The sequence below is a fragment of the Gymnogyps californianus genome, unplaced genomic scaffold (assembly GCF_018139145.2).
Source record: "Gymnogyps californianus isolate 813 unplaced genomic scaffold, ASM1813914v2 HiC_scaffold_40, whole genome shotgun sequence".
Classification (NCBI taxonomy): Eukaryota; Metazoa; Chordata; class Aves; order Accipitriformes; family Cathartidae; genus Gymnogyps; species Gymnogyps californianus.
The window spans coordinates 199,662-224,481 of record NW_026114290.1 but is presented as its reverse complement, the minus strand read 5'-3'; the positions used below and the strand labels follow the sequence as shown (position 1 = coordinate 224,481).

Below are 24,820 nucleotides of genomic sequence, written 5' to 3'. Positions count from 1 at the left end.
CCCTATGCGAGGACCCCCCGCCAAGTGGGACCCCCGTGGGAGACCCCCCCCAAGTGAGACCTGCAAGCGAGACCCCCCCCCATGTGAAACTCCCCAAGTGAGACCCCCATGGGGGACCCCCGAGTGAGACCCCCAAATGAGACCCCCCCCCCATGTGAAACCCCCCGAAATGGGACCCCTATGGGAGACCCCCCCCCCCGGGAGACCCCTAAGTGAGCCCCCCCCATGTAACACCCCCCCCCAAGCGAGACCCCCAAGTGAGACCTCCATGTAAAACCCCTCCATGGGGGAACCCCCATGGGGGACTCCCTTGCCAGGCCCCGCCTTCCGCCCCGCCCCTGCTCCCGCCCCTTCCCCTGGCCCCGCCCCGCGGCCCGCCCTCGCCTTTTGGACTCTGCCCCCGCCCTGGACCCGCGCCAGCCCCGCCCAGTCCCCCAAGGACCAGAGAACGCCCCGCCCCTCCCCGCGAGCCGCCAATCAGCGCGTCCCGCTGCGGGGAGGAGGTGGGGACGGCGCGCGGACGAGTGACGCCAGAGCGCCCGCGGGAGGAGGGGGCGGTGCCGGAAGGTCGCGTCACGTGACTCAGGCGGCGGCGCGGGGGGAGAGGCTCGGGGGCCGCGGGCTTCACCTTCCCGCATAGAGAAGGTACCGGGGGGGGGGGCGTGGTCACGGGTAGGGCTGTGGGCGTGGCTTAGCAATGTGGGCGTGGTCGCGAGGTGTGGGCGGGGCCGCGAAGCGTGGTGCTTCCAGGAAGGGCAGGTGGCTACGGGGGCAGCGTGGGGGTGACCCCGGGACCGGGGGGGGGTCCCGGGACCGGGGGGGGGTGACCCCAGGACCGGGGAACGGTCATGGGACCGGGGGACACCCGAGGAGTGTGTGTCCCCGCCCCCTGGGAGGGGCGCCATGAGGACTGGGGGGGTCTCGACGAGGGGGCGTGGGACCGGTGGGACACCCGGGGGGGGGGGCCGGGGGGGGGGGTGGTGTCCCCGGGCCCTGGGGGGGTCATAAAGTGTGTGGGGGGGGTATGGGGTGTAGGGAGGGCAGAGTAATGGGGGAACTGGGCAAGGAAGGGGTTTGTGGGGGTCCCTGGGGTGTCACAGGCACCGGGGGGGACACACACACAGTGGGGACAGGGGTGGCCACGGGAGGGGGGGTACACAGCAAGGACAGGGTGACTGGGGGGGGAACCGCAAGGATAGGGTGGCTGGACGGGGCGGGGGGGGGACACAGCAAGGACAGGGTGGCCACAGGTTCAGGGTGACCATAAGGACAAGGGGACACCAAAGATGGGGGGGGGGGGGACAGCCGGGACAGGGAGGGACAATTGGGACAGGGGTGGCCACAGGTTCAGGGTGACCATAAGGACAACGGGGGACACCAAGGATGGAGGGGGGGGACACACACACACAACACAGCTGGGACAAGGGTGGCCAGAGGGATGGAGGGACAATTGGGTGGCCTTGGGGACAGAGGGGACAATCGGGCCGTGGTATCGGGGTGACCATTAGGACGGGGGTGACCATGGGGACAAGAGGGGACAAGGAACCGGAGGAGCAGCCAAAACGGGGTAGAAAACCAGGACTGAGCTTATACCCTTTGTCACAGGGACCCGTCGTCACCTCGCCGTCACCGTCACCCAGCAGGTACCACCATCCCGGGTGGGAGGGGGACGACACACACCGAACCCCCAAACCGCCCCCAAAATAGGATTATTTTACCCAATTTGAGCCTTTTTTGCCCCATTTCGCTCTTGCGTTTGCCGCCGGCGAGCTGCGACACCCACGCGCCTTGTTTTAAGCCCAAAAAGGGTGAAATTGGGGTTTAAGGAGAAAATCCGGTGTCTGAATCCACTCCGGGTGCGGGAAGTGGCTAAAACCATGCGTATTTTGGGGGAAATTAGGCTGGGTTTGGTATCATCCGCCTCTTCCCCTCGGGTCTTTACGCCCGTGCCAAGAATCGCAGCAGACTGACGCCGGGGTGCCGCCGCCACTTTCGTTAGGTGGTAATTATGCAAATGAGCTGGGTTTGGGCTGGCGCCGGGGTTGAGCCGGAGATGTGGTACTGGGTTCAATTAAACTGGGTTTAATTCACCAGATTCAATTCATTTGGGTTCAATTAAACTGGGTTCAATTCACCAGGTTCAATTAAACCGGGTTCAATGAATTGGGTTCGGTTAAACCGGGTTTGATTAAACTGAGTTCATTTAAACTGGGTTCATTTCACTGGGTTCAGTTAAACTGGGTTCGCTGAGTTCAATTAAACCGGGTTCAATTAAATCGGTTTCGATTAAACTGGGTTCAGTTAACTGGGTTCAATTCACCAGGTTCAATTAAAGTGTGTTCAGTTCATCAGGTTTGATTAAACTGGGTTCAATTAAACCGGGTTCAGTTCACCAGGTTCAATTAAACCGGGTTTAATTAAACCGGGTTCAATGAATTGGGTTCGGTTAAACCGGGTTTGATTAAACTGAGTTCAATTAAACTGGGTTCAATTAAATCAGGTTCGATTAAACTGGGTTCAGTTAAGTGGGTTCAGTTCACCAGGTTCAATTAAAGTGTGTTCAGTTCATCAGGTTCGATTAAACTGGGTTCGATTAAACTGGGTTCAATTAAACCGGGTTTAATTAAACCGGGTTCAATTCATTGGTTTCGATTAAACTGGGTTCAGATCCCTGGGTTCAATTAAACCGGGTTCAATTCACTGGGCTCAATTAAACCAGGCTCAGTTAAACTGGGTTCGGTTAAACCAGGTTCAGTTCATTGCGTTGAGTTAATCCGGGTTCAATTAATCCAAGTTCAATTAATCCGAGTTCAATTCACCGCCACCGTCCCGGGGCCATCCCAAGGTTTGGGGACGGTGGCACCGTGCCGTGCCGCCGCGGCGGTTTCGGCACAGCCCCAATCGGTGCAACCCCATCTCATGGGTTGGTTTTTTTTTTTCCCTCCATCCCGGCAACGTTTTCCAGCTCCCGGCACACCGGCATCCCCATGGATCTCCTTGCTGGCATTGGCTGCGCCTGTGCCGGGCTCCTGGCGGTGCTGGCGGCGGCATTGCTGGGGGTGGCGTATCGCTTGGGGCTCCTCTACCAGCTCTGGCATAAGGTAGGATGAAACGGGTGAGAACACCGCGGTTTTGCCGAAAAACGCCTATTTTTTGAAGCGATCCCGGCCGGCGGCTCGGCGAAGGGATGGTGACACCGCGCGCATCCTCCCGGTGAACTCCTCACCGTGCAGGTGGACCCCCGGAGCCCCCGGCACGGCGGTGAGTTGGTGGCGGAGGTGCTGAAGGCACACGGCGTCCGCTTCCTCTTCGCCCTGGCTGGTGGCCACATCTCACCCATCTTGGTGGCCAGCGAGAAGGTGGGCATCCGCGTGGTGGACACCCGGCACGAGGCCACCGCCGTCTTCGCCGCCGATGCCGTCTCCAGGCTCTCGGGTATGGATACGGAGGGGGATCCCATGGCCAGCACCTTCTCCTGCCCCAATGGATGAAGGATTTTGGGGTGTCCCAGCTTGGTGGGGTCCCGGTTGAGCTGAGAAGGGTTCAAAGACCTTGTGGGTGCCCAGGGTCCCTCCGTGGTGGGTTTTGTCCCCATTTATTCCCCCCCAGGAGATAATTTGGCAGCTCTGGTGAGGATAGGGCAAGGAGAAGGTTGACCCCATGGCCAACACCTTCTCCTGCCCCAATGGACGGAGGATTTTGGGGTGCCCCAGCTTGGTGGGGTCCCAGTTGAGCTGAGAAGGGTTCAAAGACCTTGTGGGTGCCCAGGGTCCCTCCATGGTGGGTTTTGTCCCCATTTATTCCCCCCCAGGAGATAATCTGGCAGCTCCGGTGAGGATAGGGCAAGGAGAAGGTTGACCCCATGGCCAGCACCTTCTCCTGCCCCAGTGGGTGAAGGATTTTGGGGTGTCCCAGCTTGGTGGGGTCCCGGTTGAGCTGAGAAGGGTTCAAACACTCTCCGTGGTGGAATTTGTCCCCATTTATTCCCTCCCAGGAGATAATTTGGCAGCTCCGGTGAGGATAGGGCAAGGAGAAGGTTGACCCCATGGCCAGCACCTTCTCCTGCCCCAGTGGGTGAAGGATTTTGGGGTGCCCCAGCTTGGTGGGGTCCCGGTTGAGCTGAGAAGGGTTCAAAGACTTTGTGGGTGCCCAGGGTCCATCCGTGGTGGGTTTTCTCCCCATTTTTCCCCCCCCCTGGAGCTAATTCAGCCGGTTGGGTGCCACCGAGATGAGCAACCAAGCGTGCTCTGAACCCCCAGCCAAAAATTGGGGTGCAGAGGGACCCCCTTCACCCCCACCCCGCCATTTCCCCCCAGGTCGCATCGGCGTCGCCGCCGTCACCGCCGGTCCCGGCGTCACCAACACGGTGACGGCCGTCAAGAACGCCCAGATGGCCGAATCACCGGTGCTGCTCATCGGGGGAGCAGCCGCCTCGCTGCAGAAGGTGGGGGGGGGGACACCCCAAAAAAATAATCCCCTCTCGGCCCCAATTTTTTTTTTGGGGGGGTTTCCCCTATTTTGGGGGTTCAAGGCTTATTTTTCTTATCTCCGCAGGGTCGGGGAGCGCTGCAGGACATCGACCAGCTCTCGCTCTTCAAGACGCTCTGCAAAGCGTGCGTCTCGGTGAGCGCCGTCCGTGACATCGTCCCCACCCTCCGCAAAGCCATCGCCACCGCGCAATCGGGGACCCCCGGTAAAAAAAAAAAATGGGGGAGGCACCCCAAAAATATCCTCAGGGCTCTTGGGTGGTGGGTTGGGGTTTTTTTTTAAACCCCCGTCACGGGTCAGCCGGTGCGGTTTGCAGCGGCGTTTTTAGGGTGCCGCTGTTTGAATTGAGGGGGGGGGGGGGTTTAACCCCGTAAAGTAGTTTTGGGGTGACATTGGGGTTCCCCCCCTCGCACCCCGATCCCGTAGGACCCGTCTTCGTGGAGCTCCCCATCGACGTGCTCTACCCTTTCCACGTGGTGGAGAAGGAGATCGGTGGCACCAAAAGCGCCCGGGGGCTGCGGGGAAAGGCGGTACAGTGGTGAGTTGTAAGCCCGCCGCCCCCACCCCAGCACCCTAGGGTGCTGCTGGCACCCCAAAGGGGTCCCAGCACCCCAATATCTATCCCCCCACCCCGGTAGGTATCTCCAAAACTACATCCGTAACCTCTTTGCTGGTGCTTGGGAGCCCCGGGATGTGTCCCCGTTGCCCGTGCAGGTGCCGCTGGCTACCGAGGATGAGGTGGGTTTTGGGGGACCCCCCACCCACCCACCCCAAGGATTGGGGGGTTTTGGGGTGTCAGTGGGTGGGGGCATCGTGGGGGGGGGAGTTGGGGGGGTATGGGGTGGGGTTTGGAATGGGCTGAGGTGGGTTTTGGGGTGGCTGGGATGGGTTTGGGGTCTGGTTGAGGCAGGTTTGGGGGATGGCAGAGGTGGGGTTTTGGGGTTAAACCAGCTGGTTTTGGGGCGCAGGTGAGCCAGTTTTGGGGCTAAACTGGGCTGGTTTGGGGGCTCATCTGAGCCAGTTTTTGGGGCTGACTGAGGCAGTTTTGGGGCTCAGCTGGGCTGGGCTTTGGGGCTCAGCTGAGCCAGTTTTGGGGCTGACTGAGCCAGTTTTGGGGCTCAGCTGAGCTGGTTTTGGGCTCAACTGAGCCGGATTTGGGACTTAGCTGAGCTGGTTTTGGGGCTCAGATGAGTTGGTTTTGGGGCTAACTGAGCCAGTTTTGGGGCTAAACTGGGCTGGTTTAGAGACCCGCCTAAGCCAGTTTTCAGGCTCAAGCTGAACCAGTTTTGGGGCTTAGCTGAGCTGGTTTTGGGGCTTAGCTGAGCTGGTTTTGGGGCTTAGCTGAGCCGGATTTGGGACTTAGCTGAGCTGGTTTTGGGGCTCAGATGAGTTGGTTTTGGGGCTAACTGAGCCAGTTTTGGGGCTAAACTGGGCTGGTTTAGAGACCCGCCTAAGCCAGTTTTCAGGCTCAAGCTGAACCAGTTTTGGGGCCCCAACTGAGCTGGTTTTGGGGCTCAGTTGAGCTGGTTTTGGGGCTCAGTTGAGCTGGTTTTGGGGCTTAGCTGAGCTGGTTTTGGGGCTTAGCTGAGCCGGAGTTGGGACTTAGCTGAGCTGGTTTTGGGGAGCAACTGAGCCGGATTTGGGACTTAGCTGAGCTGGTTTTGGGGCTCAGATGAGTTGGTTTTGGGGCTAACCAAGCCAGTTTTGGGGCTAAACTGGGCTGGTTTAGAGACCCGCCTAAGCCAGTTTTCAGGCTCAAGCTGAACCAGTTCTGGGGCCCCAACTGAGCTGGTTTGGGGGCTCAGTTGAGCTGGTTTTGGGGCTCAGTTGAGCCAGTTTTGGGGCTTAGCTGAGCCGGAGTTGGGACTTAGCTGAGCTGGTTTTGGGGAGCAACTGAGCCGGAGTTGGGACTTAGCTGAGCTGGTTTTGGGGCTCAGATGAGTTGGTTTTGGGGCTAACTGAGCCAGTTTTGGGGCTAAACTGGGCTGGTTTAGAGACCCGCCTAAGCCAGTTTTCAGGCTCAAGCTGAACCAGTTCTGGGGCCCCAGCTGAGCTGGTTTTGGGGCTTAGCTGAGCCAGTTTTGGGGTTCAACAGGGCCGGGTTTGGTGCCCAACCGAGCCGGTTTTGGTGCTTACTGAGCTGTTTTTTTGGTACCCGGATAGAGCTGGTTTTGGGGCTGAGAGCTGGTTTTTGGCACCCCACCGAGTTGGTTTTGGGGCTGATTGAAGTGATTTTGGGTCGTAGGTGCAGCGATGCGCGGAACTGGTGAGCCGCGCCACGAAGCCACTGGTGCTGGTGGGCAGCCAGGCCATGCTGCCGCCCACGCCGGCCGAAGAGCTGCGGTGAGACGCTTCGGGGACGGACGAACTGGTTTGGGGACGGACGAACTGGTTTGGGGACGGACGAACTGGTTTGGGAATGGCTGAACCGGTCCGGGGATGGCAGAGCCAATTTGGGGACAGTTGAGCCGTGTTTGGGGACAGTTGAGCCGGGTTTGGGGACAGTTGAGCCGGGTTTGGGGACAGATCAGCCAATTTGGGGTCTGGTGAGATGGTTTGGGGACAGCTGAGCTGGTGTGGGGACAGCTGAGCTGGTGTGGGGACAGCTGAACCAGTTTGGGGATGGATGAACCAGTTTGGGGACAGCTGAGCCAGATTTGGGGACAGATCAGCCAATTTGGGGTCAGATGAGCTGGTGTGAGGACAGATGAGTGGCTTTGGGGACGTATCAGCCGCTTTGGGGACAGATGAGCCAATTTTGGGGGCCCTGACTGAGCCAGTTTTGAGGGCAAAACCAAGCCAGTTTGGGGCCCCAACTGAGCTGGTTTTGGGGCCAAACCGAGCCAGTTTGGGTCTCTAGCTGAGCCAGTTTGGGGCCCTGACCAAGCTAGTTTTAAGGCCAAACCGAGCCAGTTTGGGGCCCTGACCAAGCTAGTTTTAAGGCCAAACCGAGCCAGTTTGGGGCCCCGACCAAGCTAGTTTTAAGGCCAAACTGAGCCAGTTTGGGTCTCCAGCTGAGCCAGTTTGGGGCCCCGACCAAGCTAGTTTTAAGGCCAAACCGAGCCAGTTTGGGGCCCCGACCAAGCTAGTTTTAAGGCCAAACCGAGCCAGTTTGGGGCCCTGACCAAGCTAGTTTTAAGGCCAAACCGAGCCAGTTTGGGGCCCTGACCAAGCTGGTTTTGAGGCCAAACCGAGCCAGTTTGGGGCCCTGACCAAGCTGGTTTTGAGGCCAAACCGAGCCAGTTTGGGGCCCTGACCAAGCTGGTTTTGAGGCCAAACCGAGCCAGTTTGGGGCCCTGACCAAGCTGGTTTTGAGGCCAAACCGAGCCAGTTTGGGGCCCTGACCAAGCTGGTTTTGAGGCCAAACCGAGCCAGTTTGGGGCCCTGACCAAGCTGGTTTTGAGGCCAAACCAAGCCAATTTGGGTTTCCAAACAAGCTAGTTTGGGACCCCAACCAAAACTGGTTTTGGGGCCAAACCGAGCCATTTTGGAGCCCGCCCGAGCCGTTTTCAGTGCCCGCTGATGCCCGCCTACCCACAGCGCGGCGCTGGAAGCCCTGGGCATCCCCTGTTACCTGGGAGGGGCGGCGCGGGGGCTTCTCCCCCCCGGCAGCCCCATTCTCCTGCGCCAGAACCGCCGCGACGCCCTCCGCGATGCCGACCTGGTGCTGCTGGCAGGTACCGGGCTGGGGCGGAGGGGACAGGCGCTGCGTCCCCGTCCCCATCCTGACACCCCCCGTCCGTGACCCCCAAGGTGCCGTCTGTGATTTTCGCCTCTCTTACGGGCGCCTTTTCGGGCGCCGCGCCGTCATCGTGGCCGTTAACCGGGACCGGGCGCAGCTCCTCCGCAATTCCGACGTTTTCTGGAAACCCCGGCTCGCCGTGCAAGGTGAGAGCCCCGACCCCGGCTCGCCGCCATCGACCCGAAACGGGTCGCGTGGGGTGCGATGAGTTGGGCGTTCTCGGCAGGCGATGCCGCCTCCTTCGTGGCGCGGTTGGCGCGGAGCCTGCGAGGCTACGCCTGCCCCGGCGACTGGGTGGAGGGGCTGCGGGAGGCCGATCGGAAAAAGGAGCAGGCTAACCGGTGAGCGCAGGCGGGACGGGGACGGGGACGGGGACGGGGATGGGGACGGGGACAGGGACGGGGATGGGCACAGGGACAGGGGAAGGGATGGGGACGGGGATGGGGACAGGGATGGGCACAGGGACGGGGACAGGGATGGGGACGGGGACAGGGATGGGCACAGGGACAGGGATGGGGATGGGGACAGGGGAAGGGATGGGCACAGAGACGGGGACAGGCATGGGGACAGGGACAGGGGAAGGGATGGGCACAGGGACGGGGATGGACACAGGGATGGGGATGGGATGGGGATGGGAACAGGGACAAGGATGGGTGTGGGGACGGGGACAGGCACAGGGATGGGACGGGGACAGGGATGGGGACAGGGACAAGGATGGGTGTGGGGATGGGGACAGGGGTGGGAACGGGGACAGGGAAGGGGACAAGGACAAGGATGGGCGTAGGGACAGGGATGGGGACAGGGACAAGGATGGGTGTGGGGATGGGAACGGGGACAGGGACAAGGATGGGTGTGGGGACAGGGACAAGGACGGGTGTGGGGACGGGGACAGGGATGGGAACGGGGACAGGGATGGGGACAGGGATGGGGACAGGGATGGGGACAGGGACAAGGATGGGTGTGGGGACAGGGACAGGGATGGGAACGGGGACAGGGATGGGGACAGGGACAGGCACGGGGATGGGAATGGGGACAGGGAGAGGCTCAGGGACTGGGATGGGGACAGGGATGGGCATGGAGATGGGGACAGGGATGGACACAGGCATGGGGATGGGGACAGGGATGAGCATGGGGACAAGCATGGGGATGGGGACAGGGATGGGAATGGGAACGGGCACAGGGACGGGCTCAGGGATGGGCAGAAGAACAGGGATGGGGTCAGGGATAGGGATGGGCATGGGGACAGGGATGAGGACTGGGACAGGGACTGGGATGGGGACAGGGAGGGGCATGGATCTTGGCCTGTTTGGGGGGGGGGGGGATCCCAGCCCCTTTCTGGTTTGGGTGGGGCTCCCCATTCTCAGTTTTGGGGGCTCTCAACCCATTTCCAACTGGGGGGGGTCCCCATTCCCAGTCCTTGGGGATCCCAACCCATTTCCAACTGGGAGGGGAGGGTCCTCATTCCCAGTCCTTGGGGGCTCTCAACCCATTTCCAACTGGAAGGGGGGGGTCCCCATTCCCAGTCCTTGGGGGCTCTCAACCCATTTCCAACTGGGGGGGGAGGGTCCCCATCCCCAGTCCTTGGGGGCTCTCAACCCATTTCCAACTGGAAGAGGGGGGTCCCCATTCCCAGTCCTTTGGGGCTCTCAACCCATTTCCATCTTGGGGGGGGTCCCCATTCCCAGTCCTTGGGGGATCCCAACCCATTTCCAACTGGGGGGGGAGGGTCCCCATTCCCATTCCTTGGGGGATCCAACCCATGTCCAACTGGAAGGGGGGGGTCCACATTCCCAGTCCTTGGGGGCTCTCAACCCATTTCCAACTTGGGGGGGGTCCCCATTCCCAGTCCTTGGGGGCTCTCAACCCATTTCCAACTGGGAGGGGGGGGGTCCCAACCCATTTCCAACTGGGAGGGGGCAATCCCCATTCTTTGGGGGATCCCACCCACCTCTTCCTTACCCCGGGGGGTGGGGGGATGGGGTCTCCCCCCCCCAACAGGGAGAAGGCAGCGACCCCCACCCCGCAACACCTGAACCCCCTGGACCTGCTGTACCGCCTGGATGCGCTGCTGCCCCCCGAGAGCCTCCTCGTAGCCGACGGGGGGGACTTTGTGGGTACCGCCGCCTACATCGTCCGTCCCCGACGTCCCCTCGCCTGGCTGGACCCCGGTAAGGACCCCCCCACGCCGGGCACGCTGTCACCGTAGCGGGGGGGGGGAACACCACACACGTACGGGTGACACCGTCGGCTGTTGTCTCCGCAGGAGCTTTCGGCACGTTGGGAGTCGGCGGAGGGTTCGCGCTCGGCGCCAAGCTCTGCCGTCCCGACGCGGAGGTACGGGGACGCGGTGGCCCGTGGGGACGGCGGCCACCGTGTCACCCGCGTGGCCTCATGGTGTTTTGTCCCTTCCCCGGCGCCAGGTTTGGGTCCTCTACGGTGACGGCTCGTTGGGCTACAGCGTGATGGAGTTCGACACCTTCGTGCGGCACAAGGTCAGGCGGCGCCGAAAGTGGGGTGGGGTTGGGGGGAGAAATGGGGTCTTGTCCCCGTCCCAGGGTGTCACTGGGGCACGGTGGCCCCGTGCTTTGTCCCCTCCAGACGCCTGTCATCGCGCTGGTGGGCAATGACGCGTGCTGGAGCCAGATTGCCCGGGAGCAAGTGGCTTTGCTGGGTAGCAACGTGGCGTGTGGCCTCGAGTACCTGGGTGAGCACTGTCCCCCCTGTCTTTGTCCCCAGATTTGGGGACACCCGGGTGATCCCATGTCATTTTAGGGTGGATTGAGCCACGCCTGGTGTCACCACGTCACCCTGGGGAGGGCTCAAGCCATGCCTGGTGGCATCATGTCACCCTAGAGTGGATTGAGTCGTGCCTGGTAGCACCACGGCACCTCGGGGTGGATGGAGCCATGCCTGGTGGCATCACGTCACCTTGGATCAAGTCATGCCTGGTGGCACTGTGTCACCCTGGGGTAGATTGAGCTGTGCCGAGTGTCACCACGTCACTCTGGGGAGGACCGGGCCATGCCTGGTGGCATCACATAGCTTTGGGGGGGGGGACACACCATCACACAGCCACGTCACCTCCAGGGACAATTGGACCGTGCCTGGTGGGCCTGTGTCACCCTTGGGAGGATCAGGCTGTGCCTGGTGGCACCATGTCACCCTGGATCAGGCCGTGCCTGGTGGCACTGTGCCACCCTGGATCATGCCATATCTGGTGGCACCAGGTCACCCTGGATCAGGCCATGCCTTGGTGGCATCGTGTCACCCTGAATCAGGCCATGTCTGGTGGCACCCTGTCACCCTCGGGAGGATCTGGCCATGCCTTGGTGGCACCCTGTCACCCTGAATCAGGCCATGTCTGGTGGCACCCTGTCACCCTGGATCAGGCCATGCCTGGTGGCACCAGGTCACCCCAGATCAGGCCATGCCTTGGTGGCATCATGTCACCCTGGATCAGGCCATGTCTGGTGGCACCCTGTCACCCTCAGGAGGATCTGGCCATGCCTTGGTGGCACCCTGTCACCCTGAATCAGGCCATGTCTGGTGGCACCCTGTCACCCCAGATCAGGCCATGCCTGGTGGCACCAGGTCACCCTGAGATCAAGCCATGCCTGGTGGCCCTGTATCACCCCAATATCGAGCCATTCCCATGGAGGTGACAGGGCCACCACCGCTGTCCCCTCCCTACAGACTACCACACGGTGGCCGAAGCTCTGGGTGGCAAAGGCTTCGTGGTGGGTCGCCCGGACCACGAGCGCCTGGACGCCATCCTCCGCGCTGCGCAGGATGCGTGCCGCCAAGGCCACCCCGTCCTCGTCAACGCCCTCATCGGCAAGACCGACTTCCGCGATGGCTCCATCTCCGTCTAGGGACAGCGTCCCCAAAATGTCCCGGCTATGTCCCCAGTGGGGTGGGGGACGGAGGAAGGGGGTAGGTTTGGGTGACACTGGTGCTGCACACCCAACCCAGGGGACAGCCATGTCATCCCATGTCCCCCCCTCTGCCTGCCCCCGGCAATAAAGCCACACCGTGTGCCCACACCCACCGTCCCGTGCCATCCATTTGGGTGCCAACACCCCGGGGACACCCTAAGTGACACTTTGGAGACTGTCACCCACACCCACACCCCCCTTCGTCACGCCAACACACGCACAAAGCCCGGCGGCGAGTGCAGCTTGTGTCATTTATTGCTGGTGACGGTGACAAGGCGGTGGCTGGGCAAGGGTTGGGGGGGGGGGGTGGTGTGTCAGGCCACCCCGGGGCGGGGGGGGGGGACAGGGGACAGCTTTGTCACCCCCACCCAGTCCGCCTTCACCCCCCCCTGCCCGGGCACTTTAACACTGGTGGCTCAGCCCAGCCGGGCCGGTGATTTCACATTTAGCTGGTTCCTTTAAGGCTAATACTGAGCGAGGCTGATTTTGGGGAGGGGGAGGTATTTTGGGGGGACCCCTCTCCCCCCCCCCCCCCAGCTGTAACACTGGCAGTGGGTTTATTTTGGGGGTAAAAAAGGAGGGGGGGGGTTTTTTGCAGGCTGCGGTGACGGCGTTCGCCGTGCAGCCACGCATAACACACGCACACGAAGCTCGAGTAATAAATAAAGCTCAGCGCTCCCGTACCGGCAGCCCCCACCTTGGGGGGGGGGGGGCTAGAAAATGGCGGGGGGGGGATGTCCCAGTAAGGGTGGGGGTCCGTGCTGCCACCCAGTCTGGGCATGGGTGGCAGGAGGGAGCCCCATCACCCTCTTTGGGGTGCACACGCAGCGGGGAAGGAGGTTTGGGGGAGTGGGGGGGGGGGGGCAGCCCCCCCCCCCCCCCCAGCAGCCTGAGCGATGGAGGTCATGGACCCTTGTCAATATTTTGTAACACTGGGGGGGGGGGGTTTTGGGGGGGGGGGGCAGCCTGGGGGGGGCCACCAGGGAAGGAAGGGGGTGAACAGGCACTTGAGGGCAAAATTTGGCCGTATAAAATAAAATAAAAAAAGCCGAGCAAGAGGCACCGAGCCCCGCGTCCCTCCTTTGTGCCCCCCCACCCCCCACCCCCCCCCAAAAAAACACTGGGGGGGGGGGGGGCGGAAACCGGAGCTGGGGCTGTTTTGGGGAGGGGGGCCCCCACCTCACCGAAGGCAGCATCACCCTCGCCGTCCGGGGTCCCTCCTGCTCGGCGCTGTGCAAATCGAAGGCAACTAGAGGCAAGTGCTGCTTTTTGGTCGCTCTCGCACCGGCGGCGGTATCGGCACCGGTGTTGGCATCGGCACCGGTGTTGGCATCAGCACCGGTATCGAGATCCGTACTGGTACTGGCATCGGTACTGGCGTCAGTACTGGCGTCAGCATCGGCACCGGTGTCGGCATCGTCAGCGGTGTTGGCATCGTCGCTGGTGTTGACATCGGCACCTGTATCGGCACCGGTGCTGGCACTGGCGTCGGCAACCAGCGTTGGCACCGGTCTCACAGGCAGACGTTGATCTGCTTGGCGAGCTCCCGCTCGAGGTCGAGGATGAGCGCGTCAAAGTCCTTCAGGTTGAGGCGAGGGCCGAAGGGCGCCTCGGGCTCCTCACCCAGGGCAAAATCAGCCATGAAGAGGGTCCGCCGGTGTGAGGACTGCCGCGCCGGCACCCCGGTCTCACCGTCACCGGCTGCCACCTCGTCGTAGTCGGCGTCGCCGGCTGTGCCGGGTACCAGTAAGAATTGGTGGTCGCAGATGCTCCAGTCACCGGCGTAGCGGTTGCTGGGGGGGCTCTCCGGTCCTCGGGGACGGTGACGGGCCACCACCGCGCTTTCCAGCAGGTCCAGTCGCAGCGGTGGCCCCCGTTGCTGCTGCGGGCAACTGGGCTGCGCCCCCTCCCAAAGTTGGGGGGCTGGGGTCGAGCGGGGGGCTGCAGAGAGAGCGGTAAAGGTCACCGGGAGTTTTGTTGGGGTTTGGGGGGGGGGTGGTGGGAAAATGGGGGGCCACAGAGCTTTTGCTGGGAATGGGGAGACCCCGGCTCGGCTGCTGGGAATAGGGGGGGCCAATTGCTGGAGATGGGGGGGGGGTGGGCAGACCAGCAAGAAATGGGGGGGACCCCAGGAGAGCTGTTGGATGTGGGGGCCGTGGACCGGCTGAAGGAAAAATGGGGGGACCCCAAACCTTTTGCTGGAGATGGGGGGAGCCCAGGAGAGGTGCTGGATGAGGGTGGGGGGGCACGGGGCAGATGTGGGGGGCTGTGGCCCACAGAGCAGCCACCAGAAAAGTCGGGGGGACCCAGACCTTTTGCTGGAGATGGGGGGGGGGCAGGGGGTGCCATGGTCCAGCCACTGGGAGTGGGGGGTACCCCACAGCAATGTGGGGGTCACGGACCCCTGGAGCAGCTGCTAGGGATGGTGGCAATGGAGGGGGGGTCACAGATCCTCTCTGGGCTGGGGGGCCCCCCAAGAGCAGCCATATGGGGGTCCCAGACCCCTGGAGCAGCTGCTGGGGATGGTGGCCCATGGAGGGGGGGGTCACAGACCCCTTCCAGGGCTGGGGGGCCCCCCAAGAGCAGCCATATGGGGGTCCCAGACCCCTGGAGCAGCTGCTGGGGATGGTGGCACATGGAGGGGGGGGGCACAGACCCCTTCCAGGGCTGGGGGGCCCCCCAAGAGCAGCCATATGGGGGTCACAGACCCCTGAAGCAGCTGCTGGGGATGGTGGCACATGGAGGGGGGGGGCACAGACCCCTTCCAGGGCTGGGGGGCCCCCCAAGAGCAGCCATATGGGGGTCACAGACCCCTGGAGCAGCTGCTGGGGATGATGGCACATGGAGGGGGGGGTCACAGACCCCTTCCAGGGCTGGGGGGGCCCCCCAAGAGCAGCCATATGGGGGTCCCAGACCCCTGGAGCAGCTGCTGGGGATGGTGGCACATGGAGGGGGGGGTCACAGATCCTCTCTGGGCTGGGGGGCCCCCCCAAGAGCAGCCATATGGGGGTCCCAGGCCCCTGGAGCAGCTGCTGGGTAGGTGGCACATGGAGGGGGGGGTCACAGACCCCTTCCAGGGCTGGGGGGCCCCCCAAGAGCAGCCATATGGGGGTCCCAGACCCCTGGAGCAGCTGCTGGGGATGGTGGCCCATGGGGAAGCCACAGCAGGGGGGGTGACAGACCCCCCCCAGAGCAGCTGCCACCGATGGTGGCCCAGGCGGTGGCCGTGCAAAGAGCCCCTCCAAAGTGTGGGGGGGTGCAGGTGTCCCCCCCCACCCCGCTCACCCGGCCAGGCCTGCAGCAGGTAGTGCAGCACCTCGATGTGCCTCTTGAAGTCAACGGCGCTGGCGATGTCCTCGCTGTGGGCGTAGCCGCGGTTACCGGTGCCGGTACTGCTGCTGGTGCCGGAGCGTCGGGGCTCCTGGTTTTGGGTGAGCAGGACGGGCCCGAAGCAGACGGCGATGTTCTGCGAGTTCATGCGGTTGAAGTCGTGGAAGGAGGCTACCAGGCTGAGGTGGTCCAGGAGCCGTGTCAGCGTGGCCTGGGGGACAAAGTGGCATCAGCAGGGACATCCTCTGATGCCATCCCGTTGTCCCATATCCCCCCTAAAGAGAGCCGAGGGGAATCGCCCCAGGGGATTCGGCTGCGGATAGTCCCCGATGTCACCGGGGCCGAGTCACACAGTGAATGCGGAGGTGAAAATAAATGCTTAGATATTGGGGGGATGTGAAGATTCCCCCCGGCAAAAATGCCTGGGGGGTCCTGAGGAGGGAGGTGACATGGGGACGTGTCCCATGCCACAGGTCAAGAAATAAGGACTATCTGCAGCGGCAAGTTGGGATGGGGGGAGACCCTGGGGCTGAGCAGCAATGGGATCCCCCCCCTAATCCCTCACCACGGCTGGGCACCCCCTTTTTTGGCGCTGGGCACCCCCTTTTTTAGCACTGGGCACTCACCTTCTCAACGTCGGGCAGGCAGTCGAGCAGGGTGACAGCGTCCCGCTCTCCCGGGGTGATCCGGGGGGGTCGCTTGGCCATGGCCTCCAGCACGACGTGGTAGAGCGTGGGGGTGATGAGCGGCGTGGGCAACTCCCGCAAGTAATCCTTGAGGATCCCTGCGGGAGAGGGGACGCGGCGGGGGACATCAGCGTGGTCCCACGGGGTGCACGGGGACCTGCGGGGGCACCCCTGCCCCCCGGGACGAGCACCCACCTGTGATGACATTGATGTCGGGGTAGAGTTGCTCCGAGAGCGTCACGGCCGCGCTGTCCCTCTCGAAGGCGTCGCGAAGCTCCTTCTTGACGGCGGCCGAGCCGCAGAGCCGGTACAACCCCACCACCTGCAAACGGGGACGCCCTCACCGCGGTTTGGGGCGGATTCATCCACCGCACCCCGCTACAACCGTCACGGTAAGTCCCTGCTCACCTTCAGCCCTCGTTTCTCTATCTCGGCCACGCATTTCTGGATGAGCAGGGGCACCTTGGTGGCTGTCTTCTCCCGCTCCACCAGCTGGCCCAGCTCCACGCCGAAGACGCGGGGTTCCCGCTCACCGGGACTGTCCCACTGCTCCACCAAAGTGAATTTGGAGTAGAGGACACCGCGAGGTTGCAGCCGCACTGCCAGCTGCTGGGCCCGGCAACCTACAGAGCCGAGCGGTGCCGTCAACGGAGTACCAAGTCACCAAACCCCAAACCGACCCCACCGCCCAGCCGTACCTCTGAAGATGTGGGGCAGGACTACGGTACCGTGGCAGCAGAGACGGTTGCGGCAGGAGGTGGGATCCCAAGAGAAGACGATCACCTTGAGGTGCCGGGCACCCTCCAGCTCCAGGTTGAAGGTGTGGTTGAGGCCGAGGAACGCTGTCTTACAGGGTAGCAAAGCCGTGCGAGCCCGGTTGGCCGCGTCCACCTGCAACACGCAGAAAACCTCCCGGGCTTCGGCTCGTGGTGGCTTCAGGTCCCGCACGCCGTGGAGGTGGACGCTCACGAGCCCCGAGATGTGCTGCCCGCATCGCGGCGGCGTCTCCCCGCAGCTGTAAGGACGGAAAGCTCCCACATCCAGCCCGTTTTCCCCATCCTCTGGTTCGGCACGCGCCCCAGCTTTAGCTGGCAGCTCCGGGGAGTCGCCATCGCTCAAGTAGCCGCCTTTGCCAACCGTTTTGGCTCGCGGCAGCCCCGGCCGTGAAGCTACGCTGCTGTCTAGGTGGTAGCGGCTGATGACGTTGCTGGATTCCTTGCGGGTTTCGGAGGGCGAGGTGCCACCTTCTTGGCCCCGGGGACGGGGGCTGCGTAGGCTCAGCTTCCTCCGTAGCTCCGGCAGCTTCTTCATCTTCATGGAGAGGCGACGTACGGTACCTGGGGACTTCACCTTGTTGAGCGAACGCCCCTTCTTGGGGCTGGCGGGGGGAGAGGGGGTGGTCAGCCCCGTCCCCGAGCTCACGCATGGGATCGGCATCTTCCCTGTGGAGGGGAAAAAGGGGTGAATGGGTCCTGGGTGGGTGGGTGGGGGGGCACTGGGAAGCCTGAGTGGGACGGGGCTGCTCCCTGGAAACTGCTGTAGGGTGGGAGGGAGGGTTCCGTTGGGATGGGATGGCGGTGGTGAGGTCTAGGGGACAATTCCTGTGGGATGGGGAAGGGATGGGGAGTGTGGGGTCCTGGGGACACTGTCCTGGGGGGATGGAGAGGGGATGGAGACTGCAGGGTCTGAGGGACACTGCCCTGGGGTGGGGACAGGGACTGAGGGGTCCTGGGGACACCCTCCTGGGGGATGGGGAAGGGATGGGGACTGTGGGGTCCAGGAGACATCCTTGGGGACAGGGACAGTGAGGTTCGAAGGACACTGTCCAGGTAGACTGGAAAGGGACAGGAAAGGGATGGGGACCACGGGATCGGGATGATGCCATCCTAGGGGACAGGGACCATGGGGTCCAGGGGACACTGAGGACAGGACCACGGGGTACAGGGGACACTGGGGACAGGGACCATGGGGTACAGGGGACACTGGGGACAGGGACCATCAGGTTTGGGGACCACAGGGTCCAGGAAACCTCACGAGTGACAGAGAAAGGACAAAGACCGCAGGGTGCTGCGGATGGAGACAGGACCGTGGGGTCCAGGGGACACTCTCTTGGGGGGGGTGGTGACAGGAGGACAAGGGCTGGGGGGGACCGGGTGCCACCACTGTCCCACCTCTCCCCAACCCGTAGCCCCTCACCGCAAGCCTGGGTCCTGCCAGCTCCCGGCTCCTCTCCTCGGCCAGCCGTGGGCAGCGCCGGGGCCGTGCCGCTGCGGGGTCCGGAGCTCTCCGCTGTCCCCAAACTGCCCCGGGGGGGGTCTTCCCTACCCGTCTTTGGGGGTGACTCCCCACCACGGACCCTCTCGGCGTCGTGGCTCCCTCCACTCCACGTCTTCCAGGAGCTCCCAGGCTGGGGGTCCTCATCTTCGGGGATGGGGTTGTACCAGATCTCGCCCTCGCTGCCGGCAGCGCCGGTATCCACCTCGGCTCCACCGCCCGGCTCATCTAGCCCTGGTCCCTTCACCGATGACAGCACCCAGTGCCGGCTGCTCCGCTCCAAGCTCTGCAGGTAGGCGCCGTGCCCGGGGCTCCTACCGAGACCACCCAGCTCCCCAGAGCCGTTCACCGCCTCGGCTTCCTCCGCCGGCTCCACATCTTCCTCACTGGGCTGCTCGATGCTGGGCCGGGGGCTGCTGGTGGCAGGGTCCGGCTCACCAGCGTCTGCCGGATCCGGGGAGGCTTTGGGAGGCAGCGGCCGCCTCTCGTCACGGCCGCCACAGGAGAAACGGGCCCAGTTCTGCTTGCGGGATGCTGCCGGCACCGGCTCCACTGATGCTGCCTCGGAGTCCACTGGAGAATCGGGGCTTGGCGGTGGATGCTCTGTGGGAGGAAGGAAAAGAGGCGGGCTGAGTGCGGGGGTCCCCAAAACGCCAACGGGGAACCCAGCGGGACACGAGGACCTCTCTCTCGTCCCCTCCACCACCCCGAGCATCCCACCACGTCACCCACCATCCTCACCCTGAATCTGTTGCCGTCCCGGATGGGACCCCCCTTCCCCATGCCGGCTCTGCCGGGGCGGCGGGCAGGCGCAGGCAGCTGCGCGCAGCCCCTTGCCAAGCGGGATTTCCGGTTGTTTACTGCTGGCCGGACCCGCAGCCGCGCTCCCACCAGCCCGGCGTGGGCAGGGGGAGCCCCGGCAGGGAGCGGGGGGGCACGGCTGAACCCCTCTGCACCCCAATAGGTACAGGGCTGCACCCCAACGGGGACGGGGGTGGCTCTGCCTGTGTCCCCTGGCTCTGTGCTGCAAGGCAGGGTCCTGCCCCCCTGCACCCCCCAGCTCACACACGCAGGGAGGGTCCCCCCAGTAGTGCACCCCCATTCCCTGCACCCCCCCAGTTCATTTGTGCCCCCCAACCCAGGTTGTCTGCATCCCTCCAACTTGTGCACCCCAATTGCCCTGCACCCCTCTGCCTTGTGCACCCCAAACTCCCCTGCCTTGTGCACCCCAATCCCCCCGCACCCACAGCAGGGTGCCCCCCCCGTGGCACCCCACGGACCCCCAGGATCTCCAGGATCCCCCCCCGCCCCGTGACGCCATGGCCATGGCTCGGTGTGGGGCTCCCCCAGCTCCATGGGAGCCTGACACCCCCAGAGATGTGGGGTGGGGGCAGGAGGGACCCGGGGTGGGGGGACCCCGATTCCTGTAGGGCACAGAGGGAGCTGGGGTGATGGGGGACCCTTCCTTGGGGGGCAGGAGGGGAAATGGGGACATGGGAGGGGGGCCCTTGCTGGGAGGACAGGACCCCGGGGTGATGGGGGACCCTTCTTGGGGCAGGTCCCTTCCTTGGGGGGCAGGAGGGGCCCTGGGAACAAGGCGGGGGGCTCTTCCTGGGGGACAGGGGGACCCTTCTGGGGGCGGGATCCCTTCCTTGGGGGGGGCAGGAGGGACCCCAGGATGATAGGGGTCCCTTCCTTGGGGAGGGTCCCTTCTTTGGGGGGGGGGGGTTGTCCCTTCCTCGGAGGGAGTGCAGAAGGGACCTTGGGGTGATGGTGGGGGGTTCCCCTCCTTGGGGGGCAGAACCCCGGGATGATGGAGGTCCCTTTCTTGGGGGGCTCCCTTCCTTGGGGGGCAGGAGGGACCCCGGGTGATGGGAGGCCCTTCCTCTGGGGAGTCCCTTCTTGGGGGTGCAGCAGAGACCCTGGGGTGATGGGGGGGGTCCCTTCCTCGGGGAGGGGGTGTGTCCCTTCCTCAGGGGGGTGCAGCAGGGACCCAGGGGTGATGGGGGGGGTCCCTTCCTCGGGGGGGGGGGTGTCCCTTCCTCAGGGGGGTGCAGCAGGGACCCTGGGGTGATGGGGGGGGTCCCTTCCTCGGGGGGGGGGTGTCCCTTCCTCAGGGGGGTGCAGAAGGGACCCTGGGGTGATGGGGGGGTGTCCCTTCCTCAGGGGGGTGCAGAAGGGACCCTGGGGTGATGGGGGGGGGTCCCTTTCTCGGGGGGGTGTGGGGTGTCCGTACCTCTGTCCTTGGCGTCCGACTTCTTCCCGCGCGGGCGGTCGCGGCCCCTCAGGCGGGAGAAGGTCCGCCGCAGCAGCGGCTCCGCCATCGCCCGCCCCGCTCCCCTCACCGGGGTCTCCTCACACCGCTGGGGCCACCCCCACCCTCGGCCCTGCCCGGCCCCCCTCGGTCCGTCCAAACCCCCTCAGCCCGTCCCGGTTCCCCCCCTCAGCTCGTCCCAGTTCCCCCCTCAGCCCGGCCCGGTTCCCCCCTCCTCAGGCCGTCCCCGTCCCCTCAGCGCGGCGGGGCCTGGAGCGGCGGCGCCGCCATCCCGCGGCGCGAATTCCTGGGATGCCGCCGGCAGCGCTGCCGGGAGCTGTAGTCCGGAACCACGGGGAACCCCCCCTTCCCCCCCCCCCCCCAATCCGGGACCGAGACCCCCCCCCGACCGGAGAGAACCCCCCCTGGACCGGGAGAAGCCCCCCACCAGGAGCGGGGACAGCCCCCCGGGAGCGGGATCACTCCCGGATACCCCCCAGCCACGTCCCGCTGCCACAGGGTGAGGGGGTGTGGGGAGCCCGGGGCGGGGGGGGGGTATTTGGGGGGGTCTGGAGGGTATTTAAGGGGGTCTGGGGGATGTTTGGGGGGGTATTTGGGGGCCTGCGAGGCATTTAGGGCGTCTGGGTGTATTTGGGGGACTTCCTGGGGGCTATTTGGGGATCTGGGGGTGTTTGGGGGAGACCTGGGGGGTATTTGGGGATCTGGGGGTGTTTGGGGGAGACCTGGGGGTATTTGGGGGCCTGGGAGGTATTTAAGGAGGTCTGGAGGGTATTGGGGGGGGGTCGGGGGGCCTAGGGGGTTATTTGGGGGTCAGGGAGGTATTAAAGGAGGTCTGGGGGGCATTTGGGGGAGCCCTGGGGGCTATCTGGGGGTCTGGGAGGTATTTAAGGGGGCTTTGGGGATATTTTGGGGTCCTGGGGGGTATTTGGGTGTCTGGGAGGTATTAAAGGAAGTCTGGAGGGTATTGGGGGGGGCTGGGGGGTTATTTGGGGGTCAGGGAGGTATTAAAGGAGGTCTGGGGGGCATTTAGGGGAGTTCTGGGGAGTATTTGGGGGTCTGGGAGGTATTTAAGGGGTCTTGGGGGTATTTGGAGGGTCCTGGGGGCTATTTGGGGGTCTGGGAGGTATTTAGGGAGGTCTGGGGGGCATTTGGGGGAGCCCTGGGGGTATTTGGGGGGGCCTGGGGAGTACTTGGGGGTCTGGGGGATATTTTGGGGAGCCTGAAGGGTAATTGAAGGGATCATGGGGGATTGTGGGGAGCCTGGGGGCCCAAGACCCCCACAACCCCCATCCTCCATGTGGCATCACCCCCCCAAACCACCGCTGCTCTGCCAAGGGACCCCCCAAACCCAGAGCCAGGAGTCACCCCACACCATCGGGGGTCCCCCATCCCCATGCAGCCCCCCACCCCGCATCGCCGGAGCAGGGCTTCACTCTGCACACGTATTTATTGCCCCGCAGGGAACCCCACTCCACCCCGTACCCCGAATTTTCCCCGGAGATCCATCCATGGACCCCAAATGGATATGCTGGAGGTCGGGGCTGCATCCTGGAGTGCTGCAGGTCAGATGTGGCAAGCGGAGAGGGGCCGGGGGGAGCCCTCTGAGGGGGTGGCGGGTGCTGGGGTGGAGGAGCTCTTGGGGTGTCCCTTGCACGCTCAGGGGTGTCCCTCGCACCCTCAGGGGTGTCCCTCGCACACCCAGGGGAGCTGACTCGTGCAGGAGTAGTCGTACCACTCGCCGTCCTCCCTCACCGCCGCGCAGTTCTCCTGGTGCCCGCCGTTGGGCTCGTTCCTGTGCCACGAGCTGCGACGAGCCGGGGAGGGGGGGATCGGGACAGCTTAGGGGTGTCCCCCTGTGTCCCCAAGCCCCCGTCCCCTTGTCCCCAGCGCTTGCTGGGCTGTACCTGCTTTCCCGGGGTAGGATAGTCCCGTTCGCTCGCTTCCAGGTACCCTCGACCTCTTCATCCCTGATGCCGAGCCAGGAGGAGCTTTGCAGCATGGTCCGGACGTGATCCTGGGGGTAAAGGCAGCGTCACCCCATGGCAGAGCCCCCCACAGCCCTCTGCCCACCCTTGGGGACAGCGGGGGACAGCAGGTCCCGGTGGCAGGTAGGACCTGATGCCATATCCCCCCTTCAATACCCTACACCTCCCCACTGCTGACACAACTTCTGCCCTGGAGTGGAGGGATGCGGGGGGGAGTTTGGGGTTTTTTTGGGTGCCGGGGGACAGTTCAGAGGAGGTTTGGGGTCGGGGACAGCAGGGTAAGGGTCTGTGGGGCACTAGGGCTGGGGTTAAGATGGGGTTATACACAGGTTTGGGGTCACAGTTATGAAAAATGAGAGTTAGAGTTAAAGTTAGAGCATCGTTGGGGTCCGGACTATCTTAGCACTAGTTTAAGTCCTATATATTTAGGGTTAGGGCTGAGTTAGAGCCTCATTGGGGTCTGGACTATCTTAGGGCTAGTTTAAGTCCTATATATTTAGGGTTAGGGCTGAGTTAGAGCCTCATTGGGGTCTGGAGGATCTTAGGGTTAGCTTAAGTCCTATATACTTAGGGTTAGGGCTGGGCTAGGGCCCTGTTGGGGTTTAGGCTAGCTTAGGGTTAGGTCAAGTCCTATAAATATATGTAGAGTTAGGTTTAGGATAGGGATAGGGTTACAGTTATGGATAATCGGATCAGGGTTAGGGTTAGGGACAGGGTTAAGGTCAGGGTTAGGGTCAGGGTCAGGGTTATGGTGAAGGCTAGGATTAGGCTTAGGGTTAGGGATAGAGTTAGGGATAGGTTTCAACTGGATTTGGTTCAGTATTAGGGTTACGGCTTTATTAGGAATGGGATTGAGCTTAATTGTAGAAATATTAGGCACTAGAGTGTAAGTTTAGGGTTAAAAGAATAGAATTTGTGTAAATCTTAGGGTGAGGGCTCAGCAGCACCCGCCCGTGGGAAAAGTGGGGTGTGGGCTGACCCCAAACCTGTCGTAGGGTTCAGGACAGGGATTGTGGGGTTCACGTGAGGCTTCCAGCTGCTCCCCATCCCTCAGAAGATCATCCCTTCTCCCCCAAAGCCCACCTCAGGCACCGCAGTGTCCCCCCCCCTCCCCGTCCCCCTTCCCGAATGCCTGGATCTGTCCTTCCTCACCTTCTCCTCGGGGTTGTCCACCTCCAGGAGCTGCGTGCCCAGGGCCGAGCAGAAGCGCTGGGCGTTCTCCCAGGAACTCGCCATCTTGGAGTAGAAATAGCAGGAGTTCCCAAAATAAGTCCAGCCTTTGGAGCAAGGGGGGCAGCCTGGGGAGGGGGGGGAACACAGAAAAGAGGGGGGTCACCCCTCAGCTGAGGCTGTGAGAACCCCCTAAACCGGGGACAACCCTGGCTGGAGACACGACCCCGGCTGCTGAGCGTCCCCACTGGGTTAGCGTTACAGCTAGGTTAGGCTTAGAGCCCTGCTGGAGTTTGGGTTAAATCCTATATATTTAGGCTTAGGACTGGGCTGAGGTCCCATTGGGGTTTAGACTGGGTCAGGATTAGGTTAAATCCTATATATTTAGGGTTATAACTTAGGCTTAGGGTCCCATTGGGGTTTGGGTTTAGTTTAAGTCCTGTATGTTTAGGGTTACAACTGCGTTGGGGTTAGGACCATGCTGAAGTTTGGGCTAAATTAGGGTTAGCTTAAGTCCTAGATATTTAGGGCTATGGCTGGGTTAGGGTTAGGGCCCCGCTGGGACTGGGACTAGTTTAGGATGAATTTAGATCCTTTCTATTTAGGGTTAGGGCGAGGTTAGAATTATTGGGGTTTGGGCTATCTTAGGGCTAGGTAAAGTCACATATATTTAGGTTTTGAGCTGGGTTTAGACCCCATTGAGGTTTGACTTTGCTCAGGGTTAGGTTAAGTCACATACATTTAGGGTTTGAGCTGGGTTAAGACCCCATTGAGGTTTGACCTCACTTAGGATTAGGTTAAATTGTATATATTTAGGGTTAAGTCTGCGGCAGGGTTAGGACCCCCATTAAGGTTTGGGCTTGGTTAGTGTTAGGTTAAGTCACCTAAGTCACCCTAAATGTAGGGTTAAATCAAGTTTAGGGCCCTGTTGCAGT

The 24,820-nt window shown here is 62.9% G+C and overlaps 3 protein-coding genes across 3 annotated transcripts; 1 reads left to right on the top strand and 2 right to left on the bottom strand.

The window, feature by feature from the left end:
* The first annotated feature begins 628 nt into the window (after positions 1-628).
* On the top strand, positions 629-12,440 carry ILVBL (ilvB acetolactate synthase like). The gene is made up of 17 exons (XM_050914426.1): positions 629-645; positions 1,606-1,643; positions 2,966-3,101; positions 3,234-3,435; positions 4,317-4,444; positions 4,555-4,693; positions 4,915-5,026; positions 5,127-5,226; positions 6,734-6,831; positions 8,029-8,165; positions 8,242-8,376; positions 8,457-8,571; positions 10,229-10,398; positions 10,494-10,564; positions 10,651-10,722; positions 10,829-10,934; positions 11,924-12,440. The coding sequence occupies exons 3-17, from the start codon at positions 2,988-2,990 to the stop codon at positions 12,100-12,102; spliced, it is 1,878 nt and encodes a 625-aa protein (XP_050770383.1). The 5' UTR covers positions 629-645; positions 1,606-1,643; positions 2,966-2,987; the 3' UTR covers positions 12,103-12,440.
* Positions 12,441-13,314: 874 nt separating this feature from the next.
* Positions 13,315-20,779, bottom strand: SYDE1 (synapse defective Rho GTPase homolog 1). Its single transcript, XM_050914417.1, has 8 exons — positions 20,692-20,779; positions 18,378-19,058; positions 16,880-17,623; positions 16,590-16,804; positions 16,377-16,503; positions 16,122-16,279; positions 15,451-15,706; positions 13,315-14,106 (listed from the first exon to the last, which is right to left on the bottom strand). Exons 1-8 carry the CDS (start codon positions 20,777-20,779, stop codon positions 13,679-13,681), a joined length of 2,697 nt encoding a protein of 898 aa, XP_050770374.1. The 3' UTR covers positions 13,315-13,678.
* Positions 20,780-22,202: 1,423 nt separating this feature from the next.
* On the bottom strand, positions 22,203-24,007 carry LOC127028720 (CD209 antigen-like protein D). The gene is made up of 3 exons (XM_050914422.1): positions 23,868-24,007; positions 22,635-22,744; positions 22,203-22,534 (listed from the first exon to the last, which is right to left on the bottom strand). Exons 1-3 carry the CDS (start codon positions 23,949-23,951, stop codon positions 22,408-22,410), a joined length of 321 nt encoding a protein of 106 aa, XP_050770379.1. The 5' UTR covers positions 23,952-24,007; the 3' UTR covers positions 22,203-22,407.
* Between the last annotated feature and the right edge of the window lie 813 nt (positions 24,008-24,820).